The sequence below is a fragment of the Ambystoma mexicanum genome, chromosome 6p (assembly GCF_040938575.1).
Source record: "Ambystoma mexicanum isolate Mex_15411 chromosome 6p, UKY_AmexF1_1, whole genome shotgun sequence".
Taxonomy (NCBI): Eukaryota; Metazoa; Chordata; class Amphibia; order Caudata; family Ambystomatidae; genus Ambystoma; species Ambystoma mexicanum.
In genome coordinates this window covers 1,347,965,916-1,347,988,397 of record NC_090935.1, presented here as the reverse complement: position 1 = coordinate 1,347,988,397, position 22,482 = coordinate 1,347,965,916, and the positions used below count along the sequence as shown (strand labels likewise).

Here is a 22,482-nt window from a genome sequence, read left to right as displayed (position 1 = left end):
GCCATGCGTACCACACCTCAAACTAAGACTGGGCTCTCCCCATTTGAGGTAGTGATGGGGAGACCTGCTAACATTTGGGGCCTTCCGAAGCCCAAAACCTTAAGGGAGGTCGAGGATGTATTGCTTGTAGACTACTGTAACCAGTTGACTAAAAATCTGTATCTCATTTATCATCAGGTCCAATCAGCTTTACCTGTACGGTTTACGGGCCCAGGACACGATATTCAGCCTGGAAGTTGGGTCCTAGTGAAGGCCTACGAAAGGTCTTCCTGTCTCGCTCCTCGCTGGAGGGGACCCTATCAGGTACTGTTGGTCACCCAAACAGCAGTGCGGGTGGCTGGAAAGAAGCATTGGATCCACGCGACGCATGTCAAGGAACTTCCTCACCCGATGCCACACCTTACAGAAGAAGCAGAATCCCTCGCTGATGCTACAATCTCTGATCCTGGAGTAGCAAACAGCACTGTGAGTGCGTCGGAGAATTTCTCTGAGCCCGTGGAGCTTGGGTTACAGCCCCTTTCGTCTCTGCACTCTTTGAAAAAGTCACTTCCGGAAAACATTGTTTCAAGTTCTGCGACTTCCGTCGCCTCCGATACGTCGCTTCCCTCAGGAAGTGACGTTACCTTGTTTCCGGATCAAACAGTTCTGGGTACCACCAGGTACGACCTTTGACAAAGAAAATAGAACTACAGCACGGGTCTTTTCCGTGCATCTGGAAAGAAGAAGGGATTGAAAGTTTTTCTCTTGTAAAAGAAAGTTCCTTTCGAACAAAAGGAAAAAAAGGGATTCTGCTGGCTAGGGTTGGGAAGGACTAAGAAGTCGCGCGACCGTAGTGTCGCCAGCAACAAACATTGGGGTCGTCGATTGAGAAACTACGATGCCTGCCACCTCCACCGCTGCTCCCCGCATTGGACTTGTAAATAAGGGGGTGACCAACTCAGACAACGAAAAATGTGCCTGGGCCCCGAAAACATATTGCTGTGTTGTGTTAATAATAATTGGAATTTGTGTAATTACTGCTGTGGGACATTGGTACTTCGAAGAAATTTACCCTCTAAAACCTCTACTGCCAATTGAGATTGTACCTACTGCTTTGACTCCCTCTGTACACCTTCACACCTTGTCACCTAGAGACTCCCAGCATAGACGAAAGTATCATAATAACACTTTAATGATAGTAATGAATGAAACGCATGCCATTTTTAATAAGAGTAATTGCTGGATTTGCACCCATTTACCGCAACATGGGAACAAGGGGCTAGGATGGTATATTCACCCTTTACCTTTAACGATTGCTTGCTATGCCTCTCTTAGAGCACTATTCTTTGGCTGTTGGAATGATAGCATCTCAGGGAACTTTGATGGAACTAATTTAAATGATTTTGAGAAACGTGAATTGACTCCCCTGGGATGCTCGCTTTTTGCAAATAGAAGTAGACCTAATGTTGCTTCTATTAGGCCATCTGATAAACTATCTCTTCCTTTCCAAACTCTAATTTCCTTTAAAATGGCTCCGATAGGCAATAAGGACGCTGTGCCCCCTTCCTACACTATTAATCATAGCCCCGATTCGGTCCCCTTTTGTGTACAAAGAAATGGCACTCGACCAATGGGAGATTTTGAAGGTTGTGTGAACATTGTAAATTTGACCGGGCAAAATAGGCCTCTGTATGTAGGGGGCCCTGTTTATTTCGTTTGTGGTAGTTCAGCATTCCCCTGGTTGCCCAAGGATTGGCAGGGAACCTGTTATTTAGGAATCCTATTACCTGGGGTATTTGTAGCTAGTACATTGGAAGTTTCTTAGGCTCGCCCACGGCGGGACGAGAACGGAGATACCCCTGGGCAAGTATTAGGAGATATAGCGAAATCAGTTGTGCCATTTTGGGGACAGATAGCAAACTCTGAAAACATTAGGGGGCTAGCAAGAGTACTGGAGAGAACCATCAACCGGACCACGGATATACTCTACAATATGACACTAGAACAAAAGGCAATAATATTGGTAGCGCTCCAAAATCGGATGGCATTAGATGTCATCCTGGCAGAACGTGGTGGAGTATGCAAATTAGTGGGGTCCGCTTGCTGTGTTTTCGTACCAGATTCCTCACCGACAATTTTCAAAGCAATACAGAACTTGCACATCCTTAGTTCTGAGGTGCATGTTCCTGTGGGAGATTGTAATATTAGCGCCTGGTTCTGGGATTCTCTACGATCCTGGGGTTGGAAGGTGCTTTCTGTTATCCTGGTTATTTTGGGAATCCTGCTATTCCTTTGTTGCTGTTTCCAATGTCTACCTAGTATATGTGCAATGCTAGGGGGATGTTGTGCTCAAGCGGTGAGCACAGTAGGGCACAAAATGTGTGCCCCAGACACAGCATCTAAAGAGTTTGTGTTACAAGAGGTTCTGATGAACGACCTAATGGCCATAGACATTACAGATAATGATTCAGGATGTATGGACGACAATGCATGGAGTTAATTACAGAAGTATTAGAAATGATATTAGCACTTGGCATAGGCCAAAAGGAGGGTTTGTCGGAATTGAAACAATATTATGCCTCCTATTGCAACAATTGTATGGGTATTGGCCTACGCCAAGTTGTCTAAACATCATATGCGAACAAACTCCACGGCAAGGTCTTGACCTTAGAGAAAAGTAATGTAAGTCACCATCTTGGATTAAACCGCCATTTTAGGTTCTCTTGTAGTATGGAAGTCACCCTGAACAGCAAAATGGAGGCTGAATGTCATTCTGAGTAAGATTCTGGCCGTAGTGACCTCCGTACACATGAATAATTAATGTGCCTGCAGGCCACTTGTCGGGGTCGCGAACTGAGACCTTGTCCTACTGTTGACCTATGTGTAAATGTACAACTATATCAGCGAAACTAATCAAAATGCATATATTATAGGAATGACCTGGCAAGGAACCCATGGGCCCGGCTCGTAGAATGGTTAACCCGCGAGAGGGTTGGCCAAGGGCTGGACAAATAGTATAAAAGGCCCCAGTATTCCAATGTACGGTCTCTCTCACTAATGCATCGAACCTTCGTTGAAGTTCGTTACGTTACTCTGAGAGCCGAATAGCAATCCGTTTGTCAATTGACTTTGGTAACTGTTGTAGCTTTTGAATAAAGCACTTGTATGTTCTTTGTAACCTGTGTAGGTGTGTTTCTTTTGGGCTTCCCGGCCTCATATTATTTTTCTGTTTCCACAGTATGCACCCTGGGGAACTGAGCCTGGTACATCACATGTCTCCAATTTCAGCAATTTCGGAAGTCCTAATGTCTGACTGGGCAGTCCTTACTATCTGCCAGATGTGGCGAGAATCTGCAAGATTCACACTGCGTTCCTCTGCTAAGCAGGTCTCTGAGTTGATGGTATATATGTTTGCACACTTGCCTTGCAGCATCCATTTAATCTTGTTGGCGGACATCATCTTTCAACATGTGCACATGTTCTATTTGGATTCTGCTTTCGTACCTTTCATAATCGTTCTGAATGCTTAATACCTTTTGCATTAGTAATATGATAGTCTAACAGCTCAACAAGCTTCCATCTTAAACGCTGGGGTCACTAGAGTGAAGAACAAGCTGGTTTTTGACCAGCTGCTCAGTCATTTCACTGAAACTGAATGTGCTAGCCAGCTTGCAGAGGACAGTGACAAAGTAATCTATGGGCTTGTGCACACCCTTGAGGAGTGCATAGAATTGATGCCTTTCCAACACAATGTTCACCTTACTCCAACCACGATCTCCAGTATTGCAAGGCATCTTGAACACAACAGTGTAGGCCATACCGTCATGCTGCTTCCCCACCCACTGGTGTCACCTAGAGGAGTCTCTGACTGTCTAGAATAGCCCTTGCCACCCATGGCCAATAAGTAGGTATTGAATGTGTCACACCATTGGGACCATGTAACTAGTGGCATCCAAGATGCAGCTTGGAAGAGTAGTGAAGGCGCCATTAATTGCATATCCCAAGGGTGGTCCCATGATTGCAAAAACGTGGAGGGTGGAGCTGAGGTTCTTAAGCAGTGTGCTGCTTAAAAGTAGAGAACCAATAGGGACAGGGTATAATGGGGCCAAACCGAGATCTCATCACAACTGAAGTAAGCTATCAAGACAGGAGAAAATAGTCTCAGGAACAGTTCAAGAGCCTTTACCACTAAGGTTTAATGCTATCAGCACCCACAGATTTCCACAGAGGAAGGGTAGGGGTCTGTGCGCACCCTAGTCTTGCTCCTCACACTATGCATGATGGACAAGAATACACTGGTTATGCATTCTTTGTGCAAGTATCGGGGAAAGGGAAGAGATGGTGGAGGGACAGATCATGCACACATGGCTGAGGATACAATAACCCAGCAGTGGATTCAATTAAGCACATTTTCTCAAACCCCTCTTCCAGGCCCCAAGACGAAGAACGTGAACACAACAAATAAAACAATTTCTCCATTTTAGAATAAGCGAGATTTCTCCTGATAGAAAAAGCCACACAAATTCTGCAGGATCCAACAGGGATCCAGGTATGGCCGTGAAGTAACCCTGGGAGAGATGTCTTAAGAGTCACCGTTCTGAAAGGACAGAGTGAAATTCTATTGAATGGCCTTGCCTTACAATCTTCAGCACTCTGGTACCTAAGCAGGAAAGAAGAAATAATGCAGCTGTCCACATGCACATCCCTTAATCTTCTTGGCAGGCCAATTTTGGAATAGTCAGGTCTTTGGAAGGTGAGAAGTAAGATACAGCGCTGAGACCGTGATTTGGCAGTGGAAAGACATGTTCAACCTCTGGATTGGTTGCAAAGGGAATCCCTAAATGATGCAAAGGGAAGCAGACAAGATACATTTTTTGGAGGGGCCAGTACCCATCTCTCCATCTGTAAAGAAAACTGCCACGTTTTTGTCATATCCTTCTCAATAATTTTATTGAGCTATTGACCAAATAACCTAGCACTTATGAAAGTAAGCTTCATATGTGCATTCTTACAAGCTGCTTCTCTCTTGCAAAGGTCCGAAGACAAACGTCTATGCTCTGCCGCCCACGAGCCCATGGTGGTGCTGGGGCTCGTAAGCCGTAAAGAAGCCTGTCTACAGTTACATAGCCACAAGAAGACCCTGGCATTTTCATCAAATTCAATGGAGGTGTAGAGGAGCTGGACATTTCATAACAGTGCCTGGGCTGCATAGATGAAAGAAATGGGGAAAAGGGCATAAGGGAGGTGACTCTTAAAGCAACACTAATTTGAGAGGGTGGAATAGGGGAGAAGTAGAGGCTGTAGCATCCTAGTTTCCAACTGTTTATCACTAGTTTGATTCCTAAATCTGTCAGACAAGCTAGGGATGCCAGGTGGTGGTGCCTGGTAGACAAGGACGACCAATGGGAGAGCCTGATAGCTCCTGCTGCAGCCAAAAAAGACAAGGTGAGACAGAAGGACTAAGGTCTCCTGACCGAAAGGACGTTAAGTATCTGATTGGGTGACATTCCATTGTCTTACTGTATCCATTGCCAGCTCTTTTGTATTAGTCCACCCTAATCATTTTGGGATGCAAATTAAACAAGTAAAGAAAATCAAGTGTTTGCCATGCCTTTATTGATTCTTCAGCCAATACACTGGACAGAGTGGAGCGCATAGAGTCCACCTTAAGGGACACTGAGACATTTATCTAAACAAAACTGAGGTCACAATGCTTTCCCAGATTGTGAGGACACGTGGGTTCCTATTCCTTCATTAAGTTATTTCTGATAACTTTATTCATGGGAAAAGACTTGGGGGTGGAGGAGCAGAGGTTGGATTTACAGTTCAAAATTTCATTTTCCTAAACAGTCACGGAGTCACAGAGTCTCTGCTGCTTCTTGCCTAAAAAGTGTTTCCATTATACCAGTTTGCCTCTCACCTCTTCACGTTCCTCTGGGTAATTAGTGCCATTTGATAATACTGCTCCTACTCCGGAGACGTAGAAGCCTTCTACTCTCCCAAGGCTTTGGCCACCGACCAATGACTCAGTTGTGTTTATTCCTCATGGAAAAGTGACACCTGACCAATACTGCTTTTTATACTATCCTTGTAATCTTATGTTTAGAAGAGGACGAGAACATATGTCTAGTGCAAAAATGGTTTCCACCAGGAGCCAGGTCGTGTTCCATATTGAGGCTGGAATGCCCTGTTTAGAATGCAACAACTCTGAAATCCGGGACTGGCATGCTGTTCCCACAAAAACGAATTACGTTTTTCCTCCATTACATTTTGCAACCATTTATGTGCCAGTTGGAATTGCCATGGCTACAGATCTGCATTGCAGGTTCTCTTGGTTGTGCCATGCTCCCTGTTAAACAAAGAATACTGTGACTTTCTGGTGCGTGCCCGGAAACAATGAATATACAACAGTGAAGGATCGGGAACGATGCAGATCCCTCACTTGTTACGCTCACCTGGCTCCCACAGGGGCGTCGGTCGGACACGGACAGCTGCGGTCTCCACCCACGTGATGCGTAGTGCAACGATGACTTACTGGATCTGCCCTCCTAATCTTGTCTGCTTAACCCGTAAAAATATTCTCCTGCAAGTGGAGAGATGGATTTAGCCATTTGTGGATTCAAGTGATGGCACCCCCACAGTCTTCCCCAACTAATCACCTCCAAAATGACCTCACAGCAATCTCACCTTATATTCTTGAAAGATGAGCTCTCCATCCTGCGTGGATTTGCAGGGGCGCGTCGATTCCAGTTACTTCACTGGTTTGAAGGCTCAGGAGAGTTCCTGAGAGTATTGACTCTGAGGTTCCTGGTGAGGAACAGTAAGTATTAAGTTCATAGAGTTCAATATGTCCGATGTTCACTCTTGTTCCCCCTTCCTTTCTTGTCTTGCAGCTGGCTCGTGAAAAGATTCTCTTGTGGCAGCTGGTGGCACTCAGGTAAGAGTCTGTATTACCCGGCGTTGTCCAGTAAATGTTGCACGTGGAAAACATTTTGTTTTGTTTCTCTCTACAGATGCGGCACATGAAAATATGGAGAGTCACAAAAGAATGCCTCCAGTGGTAAATCAGGTAAGTCTATGGTGGTAAGAATGATATTTGTTGGTTCCCTCGGCTCACCTTGTGGTTTTCTTTTGTCTCCTAGGTGATGAAGTTCGGCGAAGGATGCAGTGAAGACTGGTGAGTATGGCGCGGCGCTGCAGCTGGAGGTGCGGCGCATGCAGAAATGATATTCTTTACAGGTCCGGGGACGAGATGGATCCAGAATCAGGTGTGGAATAGAAATAAGTTCGTTTTCTAACCTTGTCCCTTTCTTTCCTCTTTGTTTTAGGAGCTCCGGATTCGAGGCGGCGTGGCAGAAGACTGGATGCCCGCTGCAGGCATGGTGAGCGTTACGCTGCTGAATGCAGAATAACGCAAAGCGTGTGTTGCTGGTCGGGCGTGGTTTAAATAGCCTCAAAAGTAGTCCCAGGTAAGAAGTCCCTAGAACCACACCCGAGTAAAAAATAGTCCCTGTAGAAAAATAGTCCCTTTCAGGCTTCATGTTGGATTGGAGTCATTTGCAGCATGGTCTGCCTGAGGTAAGTAATGACTATGAGCCTGGCGCCTTAGGCGCCCGGACTGATTTCTACTATGAGCCTGGCGCCTAAGGTGCCAGGACTGAACCCAGATAGCCCCTAGCCGGGGCTGCTGAGGTTTTACTAAATGTCTAGATGCCTGCTCCCGCGACCTTTCTTGTGGTCCGTAGCCCTTCAAATCGATTAAATAAAAAAGTTTTGATTTAACTATCTTGGAGTCCAGGATATTTTTTACCTCGAATTCAGGTTCTCCATCTATCAAGATGGGGTCGGGGGGTTTGGTTAATCTTGTTCCTGGTTGAACTGGTTTTAAAAGTGAAACATGAAAGACAGAATGAATGCGCATATTAGAGGGTAATTCCAATTTGACGGCTACCGGGTTGATAATGGCCTTAATAGTGTAAGGTCCCAAATATCTAGGGTTAAAAGTCTGAGTTCCCTTCAGAGGTATGTGTTTTGTAGCCAGCCAAACTTGATCCCCAATCTGGTATTGTGGAGTTTCACTTCTATGTTGATCAGCATTTTTCTTATATTTCTCTTTTGCTTGTTTCAAATGTTCCGTTGCCCTTTTAAAGGCTTGTGTAACAGTAGAATGCAAATGACTAACTGCAGGCATTTCTAAATGTAGAGGCGAATCTAGTTCTGAGGTTCGAGGGTGATGTCCATATATGGTATAAAAGGGGCTTTGTCCGGTTCCTGAATGTACAGAGTTATTGTATCCATACTCGGAAATCCATAAAATATCTTTCCAATTACTTTCGGTCTGGTGTAGCATGCAACGCAGGTACTGTTCAAGGGTCTGGTTGGTCCTCTCCGTCTGACCATCGGTCTGGGGATGGTGACTGGTTGATTTGCGCCAGTTGACAACATTTATTCCAAAAATGTGAAATTAATTGACTACCTCGGTCAGAGACCAATACGGAAGGAAATCTGTGTATTCAAACAATGTTTTCGAGGAACTCCTTGGCCAGAATTGAAGCAGAAGGTAATCCCTTTAGAGGAATAAAGTGGGCCATCTTGGAAAAAAGATCCACAATAACTAAAAATGGTTTTAAATCCATTACATGGAGGTAGATCTGTAATAAAGTCTAACAATAAGGTGTGCCATGGTGTAGGTGGAATATCCAAAGGTTGTAAGAGGCCAGCTGGTTTTTTCTTCTGACTTTTGTTTTGGGCGCAAATGCCACAAGTCATTACAAATGACTTTACGTCTTTTCGCCAGGTGGGCCACCAGAATTGTCTCTTAATTTTAGCTTCAGTTTTTGCGATACCTGGGTGTCCTTCCATCAGGGTGTTATGATAATTGGAGATGACTAGTTCTTGTAGTTCCTTGTGTGGTAGAAATAGTCACCCTTGATAATAAGGTAGGTCATTGATGACTGAATAGTCTGGGCCTTTCTTCACCCAGTCCTGCAGGGCTGTTGGATCGAAGAGTTGTTGGATCTTTACTTGAATATCCTCTAGTGTCTGTAGAGTGGTTATGCCAAGAATTCTTTGTTCTGAAATTATAGGCACTGGTTCCGGGTTCGCATATGCTTCTCCCATCCCTATTCGGGATAAGGCATCTGCCTTGCCATTTTTACAACCTGGTCGATAAGTGATCACGAAATTGAACTCGGCAAAGAACAATGCCCATCCAAGTTGACGCGACGATTGGGCCTTGGCTGTTTTTAAATACTGCAAGTTCTGGTGATCGGTGATTACCGTAATGGTATGGCTGGCACCGAGAAGATAATGCCGCCAAGCCTTGAAGGCGGATTTGATGGCTAATAATTCTTTATCGGTGACCGCATAGTTTAACTCAGGTGCCGAGAACTTTCTGGACCAAAATGCTACTGGGTGAAGTTGACCGGTTTCAGGATCCTTCTGGGACAGGACAGCTCCCATGGCTAAACTGGATGCATCAGTTTCAACTATGTATGGAAGTTCGGGGTGTGGATGCTTTAAGACAGGTGCAGACGTGAATTCCGCTTCCAGCTCTTGGAAGGCCTTTTCAGCTTCTACGGTCCACAAGAAGCGTTTGTTTTTTCGCAAAACTGCTGTGATAGGGTGTACAACATGTGAGAAATCCGGAATGAATCTGCGGTAGAAATTAGCAAATCCGAGCATGCTTTGTACCCCTTTAACTGAACTGGGTGATGGCCACTTGAGGATTGCGTCCACCTTTCGAGTGTCCATTCGGACTCCTTTTGGAGCCAGGATAAATCCAAGGAATTCAACTTCCGTAGCATGAAAAACGCATTTTTCCAATTTTGCATATAACTTGTGCTGGCGTAGTTTGTCAAGGACTGCACGAACGTGCTTCACATGGTCTGATTCTGAAGAGGAGTACACTAGAATATCATCTATGTATACAACAACACAGACGACAAATGAGTTCATGAAGGACATCGTTCATAAAATACTGGAAGGCTGCTGGTGCATTGTACAACCCGAAGGGCATCACCTGGTATTCGAATAGCCCGTACTTAGTGCGAAAATCAGTCTTCCATTCGTCGCCTTTCTTTACACGTACCAGATGATATGCCCCTCGCAGATCTAATTTAGTGTAGATGCAAGCATCCTTTACTTGGTCTAGTAATTCGGGGATCAGAGGCAATGGGTATCGGTTCTTAACCCTGATCTGATTTAATGCGCGGTAGTCTATGCACGTTCTGAGGTCACCTTCCTTTTTAGGCACGAAGAACAAAGCTGAAGAAGCAGGGGACTTGGATGGACGAATGAAGCCATTAGCAAGATATTGGTCCAAGTATTGTCGTAGGTGAAGGTTTTCGGGTTCCATAAGGGCATAGATCCTACTACATGGAGGTTGTGCACCGGGTATTAGATCGATTTGACAATCGTATGATCTGTGAGGTGGTAGGGTGTTTGCCTGTTCCTTTTGGAAAACATCCTGGAATTCTTGATATTCCTGAGGTAACTGCACGACTGGAGTAGCGACTGTGGCCAGGCCTTGGTTCAAGGGTTTTTTCAGGTAACAAGTATGTGCACAATCCGGGAAGGTTATTCTCTTCTCTCGCCAATCAATACAAGGATTATGTGTTTACAACCAAGATATCCCCAGTATTATTTGGAACTGCGGGGCTTTGATTAAATCAAACACAATAGTCTCTCGATGCCCATCCTGACCCAATAGTGTCATCTCTGCGGTGGAATGAGTTACAGGCCCAGAGGCAATTTCAGTTCCATCGACTGTGGTGATGACTTCCGAAGTGGTCTTTTTGCAGAGAGATAGATTCATCCTAGAAGCCAACTCGTGGTCCACATAGTTTCCTATGGCCCTGCTATCAATGTATGCCCTCACTGCGTGCATACGTGATGGCTGCCTTGGATCTATAAGGACCATTGGTATGATGAAGTGCGAGGTCTGAGTATCCTTCTTCAAGCTCGGCAAGCGGACCTCTACGCTTGTCGGGCGTGGTCGTTTCCCGAATCAGGCTCTGTTTGATTTTTATCAGCAACTCTGATTACTTTTTTAGATGTTTTTATAGGGCAATCCCATAGAAAATGTCCTGAGGCCCCACAGTACAGACACAATTGCATCTGCCGTCTTCTTTCTCTTTCCTTTTTAGTTAAGGGTCCCTTGACCCCCCCGATCTGCATCGGTTCTGATACATCTGTTCCTTTAAGGGTAACATTGGGTTTAACCAATACCCGATTCTCGAACTTAGCTCGATCAGCCTTTCTATTCTGAAGTCGGTGGTCTAACTGGACCACTAAGTCTACATATTTTTCACAATCCTGAGGTGGGTTCACAACTTGGGCCAAAACATCTTTGAGTTCACCCCGAAGTCCACAATGAAATAATGTAATTCATTTTACCTCTGGCCATCCGGTTTCCACCACTAACCTATTGAAAGTGGCGATATAGGTTAGTAGATCCTGGTTACCTTGTATTAATGATAAAAGTTCGTTATCCAGGGCCTGTCCCTGTGAATGTCTGGCAAATAGTCTTTCCATGCTCAATTGAAAACCTTGAAAATCCCGAAGAAGAGGGTCATCCTGGTTAACTAATGGAATTGACCAATCCGCTGCGCTGCCACTAAGATATGATAGTACAAAGGCTACTTTGGTTTGGTCGTTCGGAAAAGCTCCAGGTCTGCATAAAAAGTGCTAGCGGCATTGGTTCATAAACACAGCAAACTTTTTTGGGTCCCCAGCAAAACTTTCGGGTGGAGCTAAAGGAATGCTCCCTGGTAGAACCACTTGCCAAGGATTGCTCGATGAAACAGGAGTTGGATTCCCCCTGAGTCCAGATAATGGTGTTTGCCCAGCTTGGTTTTGCAGTAATTGTCTAGCAAGATCATCAGTGCGCTCCTTTGACACAATCAGTTCTCTCCTGAGGGCATTAGTCTCTTGGCACGCGGAGTGCACTTCTGCCCTAAGTTCCCCTAACAATAGGGCTAGTTGGTCGGTTTCTGAGGTTTCCATAACGCCCGGGTGGGGATTTGTAGATAGGCTTCCCGTTCTGTTACGCTCACCTGGCTCCCACAGGGGCATCGGTCGGACCCGGACAGCTGCGGTCTCCACCCACGTGATGCGTAGTGCAGCGATGACTGTCTGGATCTGCCCTCCTAATCTTGTCTGCTTAACCCGTAGAAATATTCTCCTGCAAGTGGAGAGATGGATTTAGCCACTTGTGGATTCAAGTGATGGCACCCCCACAGTCCTCCCCAACTAATCACCTCCAAAATGCCCTCACAGCAATCTCACCTTATATTCTTGAAAGATGAGCTCTCCATCCTGCGTGGATTTGCAGGGGCACGTCGATTCCAGTTACTTCACTGGTTTGAAGGCTCGGGAGAGTTACGGAGAGTATTGACTCTGAGGTTCCTGGTGAGGACCAGTAAGTATTAAGTTCATAGAGTTCAATATGACCGATGTTCTCTCTTGTTCCCCCCTCCCTTTCTTGTCTTGCAGCTGGCTTGTGAAAAGATGCTCTTGTGGCTGCTGGTGGCGCTCAGGTAAGAGTCTGTATTACCCGGCGCTGTCCGGTAAATGTTGCACGTGGAAAACGTGTTCTTTTGTCTCTCTCTACAGATGCCGCACGTGAAAATATGGAGAGTCACAAAAGGATGCCTCCGGTGGTAAATCAGGTAAGTCTATGGTGGTAAGAATTATATTTGTTGGTTCCCTCGGCTCACCTGTGGTTTTCTTTTGTCTTCTAGGTGACGAAGTTCGGCAAAGAAATGATGGAGGCAGCGCCGACCCGAAGGATGCAGTGAAGACAAAGTGTGTGTTGCTGGTCGGATGTGGTTTAAATAGCCTCAAAAGTAGTCCCAGGTAAGAAGACCCTAGAACTACACCCTAGTAAAAAATAGTCCCTGTAGAAAAATAGTCCCTTTCAGGCTTCATGTTGGATTGGAGTCATTTGCAGCATGAGGTAAGTAATGACTATGAGCCTGGCGACCTTAGGCGCCCGGACGGATTTCTACTATGAGCCTGGCACCTAAGGCACCAGGACTGAACCCAGATAGCCCCCAGCCAGGGCTGCTGAGGTTTTACTAAATGTCTGTATGCCTGCTCCCGCGGCTGATGGGCTTGGTCCGGATGCCTGAGGGTGGGCATCATGACACACTCAGCAGATTACTTGTTTTCAGAACTACTACCTGCCCGAGGCCAACATAATTATCAACACGAAGTGTGTCAACTGATTGGCGATATCGGCGGATAGACGGGAGTGAGACCGTTAAACGGCCATTGTGTGGTGCTCTCTGTCTAAGGCCCCCGCTGATCCAAAGTCGGCTCTTTACCCCCTCTTTTTCGCTTTGGAATTTGTGGGGATAAACGCCCCAGGAAATAGACGACAGCAGGCTGCGAAGTGACCTATATTAAGGACTCCGGACCAAAAACCTAAGTCAGATGCTGAATATTCTGTGCTGTGGGGGTGCACGGCTAGCGCCAGCGATTCTATCAAAAAAATACTTACCGGATTTCAAGCAGAAGTAGCTTCGGGCACTGAATTAAAAAAAAAATAATAAACTCTCTAAACTCACAAACCTCCATTTTTTGTGACTGATTTATATGCATGTTTTACAGAGTGGAAATATTATAATGCCTCGTGCTCCTCCTTTAAACATGGTGTCCGATGAGGAAATGCTTGCTGCAATCAATATGCCTCTCCCGCCATTGCCTGAGTGTATTGCAAGACCACCTCTTTCGAACGAGATTGAAATTGCTAATTCTTTAACAGGCCAAACTGAGATACAACTGGACGTAGTTCTGGGAGATTCCATAGTCCAGAAGGCTAAAGCCTGCTCCAATGCAATTGAAGCCTTTTTCCATCTGAAGGGAAATTGACTATTAGAACTGGTCCTGGACCGGGACCAATTGAAATTAATGAAATGTCAGACTTACCATCAGTAACTTATTGTGTATCAAGCTCCCAAAGGGAGCTTGAAGATAATAGTTCTCCTCTAGAGTCCCACAGTTGGGATGATATTCGCCCAGATCCCCCACAGTGCCATGTGCCTAATTTTGACTCTTAAACCTCCTCGTTTCACTCATCTCCATCTTTCAAACCAGCGAGGCAGTCTGATATTGGATGCACTTCAAACACAGGGGTTGCAAATTCATTAATCAAAATAAATCAAGTACTATGTATACTGGTGAGCTTGTATGAGGGTTTACATCTTGAAACTAAATTGAATTCAATCCTCCTTGAATCCATGCTATTCTAATTTGAGAATGTCAAGCTTCATATGACGGTGAAAGACTTTCTATTTAATGAGAATCTTACAAAAAAAGCAGGAAGTGGGACAAGGGCAACTAGCTGTGACAAATCAAAATTTTGCACAAAAATGCTAGTTTTTGTGGGGAGGGTTCTAGTACCTCTACAGATCAAACATTTAAAGCTGTCACCATGACCAGGACTATACTTCCTGAATGCCATGAGGTTCCCTCCCCTACTGCTGATTATTGTATGATATCATCTATTCACACGCGGACAAAGGCTCATGACTTGCTACTAAAGACGGGACAACTCTTCTGGTGGCAGTGGAAGCGATTGTACCCACAGGGCAGAACCTGGAAGTTATTTGCCTGGATGATATATCGGGATGCAGGAGCATTCAGAATGAGGCTGTGTCTACTCAGCTTGGTCAGTCTAATGGAAACTCACGCAAGAGAGCTAAATCCACAGTAAGGAAGATTCAACAATTGAATAAACCAAAGAATTGCCAAATAAAAAAGGTGAATTTGTATTCTTCCCGTCAATTTGTGAACTTGTTAATGTCCCAACCATTGGTTAAATCAGCTCTCTCAAACATTTAAAAAACCAGAGGATCTCAACAATCATCAAACAAGGAGCACTCTGCAATAATACCATCGCTGACATCCTCTGATTCACAGGTTAAATTGGGGTCTATGCCCACAGTCGTGGGAACGGCAGTGATGAAACATTGTTTGACTGTGGATCTAGACTCTGTGCAACCTGCAGCTAGACAACTATTGCCGGGTAATCAGCAGAATATGGCTTCCACAAAGGTTTACGGCAGCCCACTGTGACTTACCATTAATTGGAGTAATGGAACCCCTTGCCTGTTTACCATCAAGTCAAGAGGCACCGAATGCCCGCCCAATTCCCCAGTCATCTGTGAATATAAAATTTACGGCTGCTTGGTGCCAATATTTGGACTCTTTACAGCCTCATCTAGAGAAGGTCATCAAACTACTGAAGCTCATAAACACATATCTGCAAATTAATTACGACGCTTCAAGGGTCACTTGTCATATGTTCCTCCAGAGCGGCACCCATTGGGTCCAGAGACATTGAGCAGAGGGGGCAATGTACAGGGGAAACCAAACATGATGCAGAAAAAAGTAGATAACAGACTTCCAATTGAAAGTGTGATACTAGCAAATAAATGCTTAACTCTGAACAGGACAAATATGTTGCACTTACTACAAGAGATTTCCAGATTTGAGGGGATCTCGAACAAAGATATTGGAAGGTTATTCTTTTTCGATAGGTATAGGACTGATAGATGTGTAGTCTTTTAAAATCTATACTCATCTATGAACTTGAATTACAAGCTCGGGACTCTTTTGGAACCTATGGCTTTGATATTTCCCCTTATTCTGACAGTACTAATTTAGTTATGCAAGATCAACCTAATAGTAATCAAGGGCATAACAAAATTAAGTCTTTAAGGAGAAAGATGAGGATTTCTGATGAAACTCTGGACTGGTCGAGGTTATTAAATGCGACAACTAACAAGTAACACACTTATGATCGCTTAGAAACCTTGGATTCGACTTTGTCGATTCTATCTTGGAACACTAGAGGCCACACTAAACTCTTCTCTGATCCCAGTATGGTGGTACAATGTATGCTACATATGGTGATATATCTTCAGGAAACTTGGTTGTTGCATCTTCCCTCCTTTGACGGTTTCGCTGTGATGTTCCAACCAGCCTGACGAGCTGACCAGGGTTGAACGTCTGGAGGACTGCTCACTTTAGTGAAATCGGATAAGGGGCTTAAGGTGGTATCATCTGTCAATTCAAATTTTGGTGTTTTGGTAACACATGTACAATTAGTGCATACTGTGATGGTGAAAATTCTTATTGTTAATATTTATTGGCATGAGAAAATCCTAGAGTTGCGAGAAATGTTATACTATCTGGTAACAACCCTTGAGGGTCGGAGGCATGCGGTTGGGGATGGACACATTCTTGTAGTGGGCGAGCTGAACTGTGAATGCCTTAACCAAATTACTGGTATAGAACTTCATAGCTCTCACATTGCACCTCTCAAAAACAAAACAATGGGAGCCAATGGTTGGACTGTCTCCGTGGGTTAGGTTTGACCCTATTGAATGTGGCAGCAAAAGGAGATATCCCTCCCCAAACCACATGGCCTAATGGGATAGTTTATTCCAACATAGACTATCTCTGTGGGAGGATGGTTGTTTGATCTTTGTAGTGAGTTAAAAATTACCCCTACCCCACTAAGCACTCACTCAATGTTGGTGGCAAAATTCTGCCTGGGAATTAAGGTTGATGAGAATCTAAGCCCTACTGGTCTAAGCACTAACATTGCAGGTAATTGTTTAACTTGGAGCTGTGCTATGGTTACTAAAGTCAACAAAACATTAGAAAAGATTATGTCCTACACCACTGAGGGGTGGAGGTACTATGCATTCACTGCCCAAATGTTTGATGGTTTTCACAGGGCGAAGTCAGGCGCCTCCAAACCAACAAAAGTGTTGGCATGTTTACAATGCAGAGGTGGCAGCACGTAAGTGTAAGTTAAGAAATTTGATTAGGCGGGTACGGAAAAGATATGATTTTTCATATGCAGAAAAAGAAAACTCTAATTAAATCGCTTTCTCAAACATAAATGGCACCAAGTCTGTTTAGTCGCGTCATTGTTCTCCACACAATTAAAAAAATCTGTTCCTCCCAGGCTCCGGAACCGAACAAGCTTTCCAACATTTTATTCAAAGAGAATCCTGAAGCCTGGGCTAGTCTTCTGTCGAGCCTCTTTGTTGACATAGCTGATTCAGGATCTTCTCCTCATACATGGTCGCTTGCTCATGTTGTTCCTATCTATAAGAGGGGAGTTCGAACTTCTGCTCTCAATTCTAGACCATTTGCCATTCTTGATGCTGACAGCAAGGTGTTCTCATGTATCTTGCTGTCCCATCTAGAAACTTGGGCCTGTGAGGTTGGTAGGCTTCAGAAGTGGCAGAGGGGTTTCCGTCGAAACCTTGGCACATCTCTCAATGGTGCAGTGGTCAACATTGTCCAACAGCTTGCCTAGGAGGGGAAATATAGAAATCTATACATCACCTCAATTGGTTTGTCCTCCGCGTTTGATGCAGTTGATCGGACACTATTGTGGTCTAACTTAAAGCTGTGGCGTGTTCCTGATGGTTTAATAATTGGCCTTTATTCCGCCTGTAAAATCCATGTCTGTCTTAACCATCGTGGGTCATTGTCACAGCAAATTTCGACCTTTTGTGGCTTTGGGCAAGGGTGTGTATTGGCCGCATGTCTGTTTAACCTGTATCTCTCAGATATTGGTGAGAACCTAGAACTAGCCACTTTCATCTCACCTAAAATCCAACAATTCAAACAATTTTGGCTGTCATATGCAGATGACTTTTTGTTGTTTGAATGTACTGCTGTCGGTCTGCAGAGACTGCTGAATGCGTTCACAATTTATATGAGTAAACATGCTTTCAGTGTAAATGCAACCAAATCAAAAATTCTCCAATGTACTAAGTGTCGGAAAAAAACGTCCTATCTACGGAAAATTGATGTGAAAGCAATTGTGAAGGTCGATTCACTTATTTACTTGGGCTTTTTTCTATCTTCAAAACCAAGACAAGTCAGCCTTTTGGAACGGTTGAAGATGTGTGCCCACACTTTGACCAATCAATTGGTAAAGGTTGATCAGAAATATGGCGGATTTACTTTAGAGCCAAGTGTAAGGTTTTATGAGTGTAAAATTGTGGCGAAAATGCTGCATAGTGCTGATATCTATCCTTTAGCACTCCTGGATTATTTGACCATTTTGGAGGCCTTGATTTGGCAGAGAGTGTTACGGCTGCCTAATTCTGTGGCAATTGACGCAATCAGGCATGATCTCGGTATTGTGTCATTACATGCCCGTGCAGTTTGGAAAATCCTCTCACTATAAGAAAAATCCTGTTTTCATCTGTGGCATCTTTATTTGAAGACTTGAATACTATACTCGAGGCCCAGTCAAGTACATGGCTCAGAGAAGACTACTCATTTTGTATCCAAACTTTCAACAGAATTGGGTAGCTCTATTTGGCACCTGAGGGATAATCCAATGCATACGAAAAAACTATTTGACTCAGATTAGATTTCAACTATTGAAAAATGTAATTTGTATCCCTCAATTAACCATCCTCAATATGATCATAAGAAGTTGGGAACTTTGGCCCCATTTCTTTCTATATATCAAGCCAAATCTATTAAACATTGTTTTCTAAGATTCGGGCTCAATTTATGTAAAACCAGACAAATTCTAGCAAGATACGGGTTATCAAAGAAGATGAGGTGTGGTGCCACATTTGTAAGATCCTTTCAGAATGCAAGACACTTAAACACCTACTCATCCATTGCCTGGCTCTTCAGCGGCGCAGGTGGAATTTTATGAAAACATTTTTTTGGGAGCAAGAGATTACGTGTGAAGCAGAATGTATCCGGCCTATTTGTCTATCACACCACACAACTTCAACAGTTTTAGTGGTAACTAACTTTATTAATTCCCTGGACTTGGAGACTGAGTCTTGAGTATGGTTTTGCAAAATACTTTAAGGGTAAAACTTGGTATGATTGGCCTTAGACCGAGGTAGCAACTGTACATTTTTCGATGTGTGATTAAGAAAGCTGTATGTAAAACATGTCTTTTATCCCTTTTAACCTGTTTGTAATAACCTGTAGCCATCCCTGACTCAATGGTGACCATCATCATTGCACTGTTCAGGATAGTCTTTGCACAGCATTGAAGCATCATCTAGCACATGCAAAACAATACAAACAGAAGCACCACGATCGGAACGAGTATCTTCACCACTGTTCCCAGCCAGGATAGTGCCCATGAGAACAACGTTTTGAACCAATCTTCAAGGCCCCTATATAATGCATCAGGGACCCATTCTCTGCATAATTTGGTGTGACATACATGCAACAGGACAACCCAATCTTCTTGCACATACCCCCCTCCATCGCTGTCAGAAGATCTAAGATGTACTGGTTTTGGAGTGTCATCAACTGGATCGGCCTCAGCTCCCTCTTGCTAGCATTCAGTCTCTTGCTAGCATTCAGTCCTTTTTCAGTATCATTTGCCAACTAGATCACTTCCCACCGAACAATCTGCAGTCATTTTGCGTTTGCTGTGGCCTGAACATCTGGCATCAGGAGAGATGCAAAGAACACCTCTGTCTTGGTATGCAACATATATTTGTCTGGAATTGCTTTGAGCACCTTGGATGAATCTTCTGACAGATAATTCGATCTCTTCCTCCGCAACTTCAACGATCGTGTCTTCTTTCTTGTCCAAGGGGGTTGGATTGCATCTGGGATATGTTGCAATGCACTAACTTAGATGCTACAGTCAAATGAGCTGCAGGCACTACAAGGATAGTTGAGTGCAACATTGTTAATACACATGTTCATCACCAGGAAGGAGGGAGATGCAGATATGCTTGCTGACCACGTACCCAATACAGATCCATAAGAGCCACTGTTATTGTTGCGAGATCTGGCATGAACATTGTCTTGTTGCACTTAGTATTGGTACCCACAGGAACAGTGCCATGCCCTCGGAAACAGAACTGATAATCTTCAACTGGTTGAACTTTTCCTGTGGTTTTACACCCGTCAATCCATGTCAATTTGTTCCATATAACTTCTTAGCCTGAATCCTGCCAACCCCCCTGCTGCACAGCTCTCCACCACTTTCTCCCATCTGTTTGATTACAAACAGTACTGCGTCCAATTTTAGCATGGGCCGTGACTTACATTTAAGTGTGCTGTCGTCTTTGGCACAATTTTCACCATCTCTGTCCATTACTACAACTTGTATTTTGTGCTCTTGGAACAGGCTGCAAACCTGGCACAGCGCTAAATGAACCAAACACTGGGTCTGCGGCACTAACATTTTGGACGCACCTGACGTGTGGGAGATGAGGGAGCAGACATAACAACTGCCATTATATCACTGTTTCCCTAATAAGCTCATGTGGCTGTACCACATGTTTCTGAATTCTGAATGGTGCACATCAGATATTATGTCGAAAAAGCACTTCTTTATGCTGATCATGTTTGTTTACTCATCCAATCCCAGCTTAATCTGCCATTTTAATTGACATATCACTGTGTCCTGTATTCATCGGGGGAACACTTCTCTCACCAAAAACTTGGCAGCTGATTTGGCATCAGGATGTGCACATGGACCAGCCTTAATCCAATGGAAGAAAAGACACACAACAAGTATGAGATAGCAAAACGTGTTACATCTTTCACCCATATGTGCAAAGTCTTTGTGGAGATCTCGGAAAGGACAAATTGGGCGGGGCAAGGTACCGTTTAAAGTTTTCAAAGTTTGCCTTGTTCTGTATGTCTGCCAAACAACACAATTAGATGCGAAGATGGCCAATAATTCCTAGATATTAGTCACATACCAATATTCTTGTATGTCTGCAGCAAAATGCCATTTGGACACATGGGCGGGGTAATGGAGCTGATTGAACGCTACTAGGGCCAACTCTTGAGGCATCACCACCTTGCCAGTCCTTGTGTGACTCCACACCAAACCAATTGGGGGATTGTGCACATCCCCTTCTCTTCCATAGCAACTTCTCACTTTGCGGTGTTTGACCTTGTATTTCAATAATTTCAGGGACGGGTAGCGGAGTATATGAAACTTGTAACTACAGCTGCAGCTGCATATTAACACGCGCTGGATGCTCTGAAATGTCTGGTACTGGTAAATATGCTGCCAATTTTACTGCAGCATCTGCTGTTTCATTCCCAAGCGTGACAAAGTCCCTGCAATTTGTATGGGCGGCACACTGAACGACTGCGGCAAGTGTAGGCTGCAAAAGGGCCCCAAATGAATCTGTCTAAAAGAGTTGCATGTTGCACAGAGGCCCCATCTGCTCTCCGAAACCCACTCCGCATCCAACTCTACCACCTTGAGTGTACTGTAGTTGTAACATGGGCCAAGTCAGAATATATGGTCACTCTGCACCCCTGCATTGCCTCAACTGCTTCAATAAGGGCAATCAGTCATCAGCCTGTGCTGAAAATTGGCCTGGTAGTATATGCTTATGTTTATGTTTATGTTTATTGTGTTTATATAGCGCTTTACGCCAAAGCGCTTTACATTATAACAACAAGGATACAATAAAAACAGTAGAAGCAATTACAAACCAGTAATACAGCAAGTAGAACAATTTGCCAGTGAAGATAAATGAGGGAAGAGGGGGTGGAGAGGGGAAGCAAGTGGGAAACAGGAAGTGGAATAAGCTGAGGGCGAGAGAGTAGGAGAGGAGACTTAAGAGGAAGGGAGCAGGGAGAGAGAGGTAAGAAGAGGAGGGTAAAAAAAAGAGTATCAGGGGGGAGTGGAGAAGAAGAGATTTTAAGGAGACACAAAAGAAGGAATAGGTGGGGATGGAACAGATAGAGAGAGGAAGGGAGTTCCAGTGGAGAGGGGGGCAAGGAGCTGAAAGGAGCAAAAATGAGACGAGGCGCATGGGGACGGGGGAACAGAGAGAAGGAAGAGGTCTGCAGATCGGAGAGCGAGAGGGAGTGTAGAATAAGATGAGAGAGGAGAGATATGTGGGAGCAGATATGCTGCACAAAAACTTCATATCCCCCATCAACTAGTTGAACCACTGCCACACTAGTATGTCACTGACCTGTCTCCTGGTCAACAGTGGATGACGCGTCGACAAATAACATCTTTCTGCCATCATGCATATAGTCACATACTATGGAAATATCCTTAGGACCCTCATACATGACACAATCATGAATCTCGTCATCGTCAGTAATGGGTTCTGTAAAAAAGGTAGCAGGGTTTACTGTTTTGCCACTAACAATGCATTTATTTATTTGTATTTATTTATTGTGTGTTTTAGTACAACACTGAACCTTTCCCACATCATATTACATAAAGATAAAGATAAAATACATATAAATCAATCAATTTCAAATCTTTACATCTTAAAATCTGTACATTTTAAAATACTTCTTATAATACAATTGCAACTCTAAAAACATTAAAACAAATTCACATGTTTAAAAAGAACAGAAGAAAGGAAAAGATCCCTTTCTACTTATTTAAAACGACATCCAAACATTCTAATAGCCTTATAGACAAGGAAATAGGGACCAGAAATCCTCTGTCCTCGTGGGGGGGACTGGGATCACGTCGGGGTCACC

At 44.2% G+C, this 22,482-nt stretch overlaps 1 protein-coding gene across 9 annotated transcripts in view; it reads right to left on the bottom strand.

Moving 5' to 3' along the window:
• Positions 1-22,482, bottom strand: part of LOC138510403 (uncharacterized) — a 1,044,636-nt gene that overhangs the window by 534,955 nt on the left and 487,199 nt on the right. For all 9 annotated transcript variants that reach the window (XM_069626035.1, XM_069626036.1, XM_069626029.1 and 6 more), the window contains one exon: positions 21,957-22,097. In XM_069626035.1, the coding sequence (XP_069482136.1) occupies positions 21,957-22,097 (141 nt within the window). The remainder of the gene's footprint in view (positions 1-21,956; positions 22,098-22,482) is intronic.